This window comes from Cucurbita maxima, unplaced genomic scaffold, assembly GCF_002738345.1.
Source record: "Cucurbita maxima cultivar Rimu unplaced genomic scaffold, Cmax_1.0 Cma_Scf00009, whole genome shotgun sequence".
NCBI lineage: Eukaryota > Viridiplantae > Streptophyta > Magnoliopsida > Cucurbitales > Cucurbitaceae > Cucurbita > Cucurbita maxima.
The window spans coordinates 2,664,090-2,670,456 of NW_019272025.1; the positions used below are offsets into that span (position 1 = coordinate 2,664,090).

At 34.7% G+C, this 6,367-nt stretch overlaps 1 protein-coding gene across 2 annotated transcripts in view; it reads right to left on the bottom strand.

Moving 5' to 3' along the window:
* Positions 1-100: 100 nt before the first annotated feature.
* The window catches only part of LOC111484582 (pentatricopeptide repeat-containing protein MRL1, chloroplastic-like), an 11,157-nt gene continuing 4,890 nt past the window's right edge, over positions 101-6,367 (bottom strand). Inside the window, exons 11-20 of one of the 2 annotated variants that reach the window (XM_023131236.1) lie at positions 5,738-5,837; positions 4,552-4,660; positions 4,377-4,468; positions 3,843-3,933; positions 3,450-3,681; positions 3,249-3,341; positions 2,095-2,143; positions 1,444-1,537; positions 595-833; positions 101-402 (exon numbers count right to left, since the gene is read on the bottom strand). In XM_023131236.1, coding sequence (XP_022987004.1) covers positions 599-833; positions 1,444-1,537; positions 2,095-2,143; positions 3,249-3,341; positions 3,450-3,681; positions 3,843-3,933; positions 4,377-4,468; positions 4,552-4,660; positions 5,738-5,837 — 1,095 coding nt within the window. In that variant the 3' untranslated portion in view covers positions 101-402; positions 595-598. Of the gene's footprint in view, positions 834-1,443; positions 1,538-2,094; positions 2,144-3,248; positions 3,342-3,449; positions 3,682-3,842; positions 3,934-4,376; positions 4,469-4,551; positions 4,661-5,737; positions 5,838-6,367 lie in introns of both variants that reach the window. The other variant, XM_023131237.1, reaches the window with a different exon arrangement.

Consider the following 6,367-nt stretch of genomic DNA (forward strand, 5'->3'; position numbering starts at 1 on the left):
ACATAGTTTAGTTTAAAAAGCATCTTCCCATCATTCTCATTCGATCTTGTCTCCAAAGAAAGAGAAGAATAAGCTAGGAAGGGAGTCCTAAGGAGAAACATACCCAAATTTCTTCTATTTTTGTAATAGCTTACGTTTTGACATCTTATTCCAAAAATGGAAGGAAAAAAAGATGAATTTATAAAGTCGTCATATATTTTTGCATTACAAAATTTGACAACCATTTCTATATAATGTAAAATTACCTCAGTAAAGGGCAGTTTGGGAGGATCGATTCACATAATTGGACTACCAACTTTGGTGATGAGCTTCTTGACCGGAAATAGTTTATAGTAAGAACAATTCACCACAGCTCTGCAAATTGCTCCTCTCTTCCCATGAAAAGCCACGAAACCAAAAGCTCTATACCGCATCATACATCCCCCCCCCCCAATTAGCATTGCCATTAAGAGAACCAAATAGCCTACTTATTCTAACATTTATGAGGAAGTTCTAAAAGTGTGGCGTGGTTGAACTAACGAGGTGTGGATAAGTGGTTTCAATAGCTTAGATCATCTGCTTAATATCCTAAACTGTGTTAATGTTTTTGCATACCTCTTTAATCCAATGATAGATTCCCAGTGCGAATATTACGCTGCTGATGGCTTATTCCTTCTCTTAGACGTGACTGAAATGAGCTGAACTCTCCTGGTTTTCCACTTAGAGAATTGGAGAGTTTTGGCTGTAACCATCTTCTCAAGGCTAAACCATTGATTCTGATTTTTCCACTGGATTCATTTCCCTGGTAGGGTAGTCCAAGTCTTCTCAACAATGCCGCCACTACTTGTCCGACCCTGTAAGACCATTATATTTGGGTTAATAATACGATCATGTAACAACCCAAGCCCACCGCTAGCAGATATTATCTGTTTTAGCCCGTTACATATCGCCGTCAGCTTCACGATTTTAAAACGCGTCTGCTGGGAAGAGGTTTCAACACCCTTATAAGGAATGCTTCGTTCTCCTTTCCAACCGATGTGGGGATCTCACAATCCACCCCCTTGGGGGTCTAACATCCTCGTTGACACACCGCTCGGTGTCTGGCTCTGATACCATTTGTAACAGCCCAAGCCTACTGCTAACAGATATTGTCTACTTTAGCCCGTTACATATTTCCGTCAGCCTCACGGTTTTAAAACGCGTCTGTTAGGGAGAGGTTTCCACACCCTTACAAGTAATGCTTCGTTCTCCTCTCCAACCCATGTGGGATCTCACAGATCATTTCATCCGTGATTTCATCCGTGAGGGGGAAAAAGGTCAACCAGGAGCATCTTTACAAGCTGAAACTTCCGATTAGGTGGGAAGACTGTCAAGTTGCATTCTATTTTAGAACTCTTGGCTCAGAAAGCAAAATAAGCAGGCAAAAGAAACCTAGTTTGATTTCATAAGTTTCGATCTTTTCACCTTCCCGCAAGGTTAATGGTTCTCTCCCCATTGGAAGAGAGAACTTGCGTCGTCTCATTTGGCATTAAGATCATTATGTTCGGTAACCTTGAACCTGAACAAAAGAAATTTAATCAGAATACAACAATTACTAGACCTCCCTACCCTCGACTAGTGTTAAGTATCTCCTTTTTCAGAATAATAACAATAACTTTATCCTTTTGAGTAAAAAAGATCTCATATAGTAATTTCAACACGACAAATTATTATGGTCCCAAAAAAGTGAAGTTGTAGAGATCTTTTACTTCAATATTTAAAGCAGAAAATTAAAATAGTTATACATGAGAAGATGCACGACTCAAAAAAGAGAAAAAAAAATAATAATAATATATATATATATATATATATATATATATATATATATATATATATATTTATATGAACCCTTGAAAAATATCTTAAAATCTAGCATCAACGTCATGAAAGTTTTCTAATTTGATGGCCAGTAATACTAGGAAGAAGCAAAGTGGTTAAAATCCATTTAATTTTGCAACAATCTTATCAAGAAGTTAAAAACAATATGAATGGGTTTGTGCTATTGTAAACAACAAATAATAACCGTGTGCATTAGTAACTAGAAGATGAAAGACTAAAAATGCGTATGACATTTACCAGCGGCAAGCCGATGTTTGAGACCTTTCAAAACTGTCAAGAGGTAAACCTGGCAGGATTTTAATAACACTTTCAGTCATGTATGATACTATTTGTGAATTGCTTTTCACTCATGTTGAACATATTCTACTCAAAAGATTGTGTTAGTTAAAACTGTTGGAAGTAAACGGAAAGGCAAAACTCATAGGATCATCAATACTGATTTAACCAAGACTAATATGTATTTTTACAAGCAGAAAAGGACCACTTGAATCCGCACAAAGAAAAACAAGCAATAAAATAGAAAATTGACTGCTGCCATTTTTCACCTCCATAACATTCAGAAACAAAAAACCAACTAAAATTGCAAAATCAACGAAAACTGAAAAATCTTGTGATGTTATTTCAATGCAGGTGCCATTTTTCTTTTTAATCTTTTTCGCACTTTATGGGATTCATCAGTCACCTCTTCTCTTGGGCAGAAAACTTAAGACAGCTGAAAGAGAGAATCTGTCAAAACCAAGACTTGCCAGCTACGCCCTCTTCTTCCTAAACCCATACTCTTTTCCTCTCTCGCACCCTCTTGACCAAATATGAATTTATGTTAAGTGTGTAGCTGCCACCAAAGACAAAGGGACACCTTCACCCGGATGAACAAAAAAGAACCCCTCCCTGAAGGATGTACAAGAACACAAGAAGTCGGGACATGGGGATGGAATTGTTGATTGAGCGAGCATGATGAGAATCAAGGGTTACTGCCTTGAAAATTGTACTGGCTTGCTCACAAATGGCTAATAACCAGTCCGGTAAGTAACGATTTAATAGGTCCCTATGCAACTAGCCATTTTCTAATCAGTGGCTGTGCGAAGATTTTTGAGGTGTCTACATTTCTTTGGCAGACGCCCCACTACCACCCAGTTAAAAGGATATCTCATTTATGTACAGTCAACTGCCTGGTCTCTACTGAATTTTAAGGGTCATCTAAAACTATTTTTAAATTTCATAAGTAAAATGTTTACTTTTTACAACTCGAGAATCAGTGGATTCCTAATACAAAGTTCAATACAGGTAAGTATAGTTTTTTTCTAGTGCTTAATAATTCCAAAGGGCTACATAATTTCCCAATTAAATAATAACTGGTAACTTCAATTTGCTAGGTGAAGAAACAATCTTACCTCAGCTGTATGAATGTGCAACTCCTTGACATCTACAATAATAGGACTTCCTTTGAGGGATACAAAAGGAGCAACTCCAAGTGAAGCAGCTTCCTATATTTTGTTGGGGTACATATAAAAGGAAAATCAGATCTCTCCAAAGATTTAAGAATTTGAAAATTTTCAGCAAGATTATGGAACCAGCTTCATATTTGGACAGACCTCCAACAGTGAAAATGCTCGAGGGTCATATTCACCAAAGCCATCTATCAAGGAGCAGAGATTTGAATATCTTGATGAGTCAGCACATACTCCTATGTTTTTTATGAGTCTTCTTTTTAAGTCGGGATCATGAGGAATCTGCAAGCACCCCAAAACTTGAGATAAAACTTCAATGCTAGGAACAATTCCGGCTTCAAGTATTTCCCGGTACACCATTAAGGCCTGTGCTGTCCTGAGGAAAAATATTTTGAATGGTGAATAATCTCACAAGTAGTGGTTTATGATTGTTAATATTAAAGGACCATAAGATGATTAGATAAGAAGCCCACATAATATTTCAGTTGACTAAAAAACAACCCTAGTAAATGGATTACAAAAGTCGAAGAGTCATACCACTTACTATTGACTTGAGGCAGTTTAGAGTCATGTGACAAAAGTGATCTATCAAGGGCAAAGGGCTCTGCAGTTCTTCGTAAACACATGCCTTCAAAAATATCAGATTAAGGATTGGTCAAAAATATAAAAAAGAAACTAACTAATTAACTAAAGCGATAAGAGTAGTCTATCAAGGGCAGGTGTAGCATTTCTTCTTTAGCACATGCATGCCATCGAAAAGATCAGAATGAAGATTAGCTGAAGATGCAAAAAAAGCTAACTAATTAAAAGTAGCTTTTCAGAAGATATAAGCCAGAAAATATACTTGAAACTCGGAAATGTAGGGCATCAGAATCAGAGACAGAAAAGGTAGTTAAAATTCATGATAAGTTGAAAAGACGTGCATTCTTTTATTCTTCTTTACAAATAGAAAAATCCATATAAAAGAAAAATGCATATTGTTGTTCATAAACAGTTGGTCATCAGACTATTACAGTTGGGAAATTATAAAAAAAACAAACAGGTGTAGACAATTGATTTCTATTGACTTACCAATTATGCGCTTATACATAGTTAAGGTTGGCACAATCCCATCCTCTTTGGCTTGAGAGAGGAGCATGATGGCAATTTCTAAATCGTCATTCCTACAGATAATTGAGAACAAGATGCTATGAGAAAAAGGATTAAATTAAGGTCGTTGAAATAAAACTAAGCCAGTTGTACTCACCTTTCACTTGCTGCCGTAAGTATGGAGTATGTAATGTTGTTTGGGTAGAGTTTTAATCCCTTCATTTCAGTTAGAATATCCATAGCCATTTGTAGTTGTTCCCCATCACCTGGAGGTGAAATTCTAATGCTATCTTATAGAAGCAATGCACATTATTTTAACTGTAGATAATTGTTAGTTGTAATTAGTTGAAATTGAAGTATATATGCACTGAATGTTCCACATCTCATTAATTGACAATTGAATTTGTTGCTTCGACCTGGCTCATCATTGTTAAATGCATTCTTTCGGTAACTTGGGAGCTGATTGAATTCTGAGCTTTTATTCTAAAATGATAATCAATTTCTGAAGTCCAAAACACTTTTAGATTCAAACTGGGCTGGGAATCACGAAGATTCACGTTTTATCACTGAATTTGTAATTTCTTAGGCTCTAATCCAGTTCCCTGGTCTACTTAGAGCCCATATCATTCCTAGAAACTCAAGGGAAGCTGAATTCAGGATGTGGCTGCCACTGGTGCTAAATTTGATAATGACTTTAGTAGACTCAAAAGATGTTTACAGCTCCGAACCACCTAAAAACTCACCATCCAACTAGCATAATATTTCCTTCCCCCTTGAGAAATTTTGGTTCGTGCATAAACTGTGTAAAATAATGGTTATTATACATTTTTAATCCCTCGTGTGTCTCGTAATATTTTGTTCTACTATAACTTTTTCATTACAATTTAATTTCTATATTTTTCATAGATATAATAACCAAATCCTTAGACATCCCAAGATGGGTAGTAATCTAAGGATGTGTTTTTAAGATCGATTATTTCAATGAGCCAAGAAACAGAAGATGTGCACAGCAATAACAAAAGTTAATTAAGGGTATTATTAAAAAAATTCACAACCAAGATAAGGGTAAATTGTTAGTTCAAGAATATTCTTTAATGTTGGGAGCTTAATCATTGAACTTTTAAAACTACTGAGTACTAAATCATTACAAAAAAGAAAAAAGGATAAGGACCGAAAGTCAATACAAAGATTAAAAATGTATTTTGACAAAAAAGAAAATTTTAGAGAAATTTAGAATACCAGAGCTGAAAAAGTGATGACATGAGGCTTATGTTTAAGTATGATAAATCATAACGAACTTCCATCAGAATATTGAGCATAGAAGGTAGTAAAAAGGGACATACACAGTGCAGTTATTAGTGCATTCACAGTTGAAACAGTTGGCCTCAATTTCATAGACTTGAGATCCTCATACAGTTCCAACGCCTTCTGCCAGTTTTTAGCCTGAAACAATGATTGGGAAGTTTTTTATTGTCACAGTTAATTCGGTAACACAAAATATTAATACTCAATTACACTCCGTAGTCAACTATTAGAGCCTTAAGGAAAAATATGTTGGTGCCAATACAGCACAGATGCTTCCATAAATAAAATAGCAACAAATGGTGAGCTATACTCTGTCAAAATATACTTTATACATTCATATTACCAGTATCATATGTGGAAAAAAAATATGATTATAGGAACCTAAAAGGAAGCTTTTGAAGTCAGGATAGAGTTCGTAATATATCAAACTTTACATAAATTTTAGAAAAATAATTAAATAATATTTTTTTAAAAATGCAAAAACAATACTGACTATCAAAACACCACAAAAAGAGAACTAAGCATTTCCAAGAGAGTGAGATAGAATCAATTCATACAAAAAAAAAAAAAAAAAAAAAAAAAAAAAAAAAAAAAAAAAAAAAAAAAAAAAAAAAAAAAAAAAAAAAAAAAAAAAAAAAAAAAAAAAAAAAAAAAAAAAAAAAAAAAAA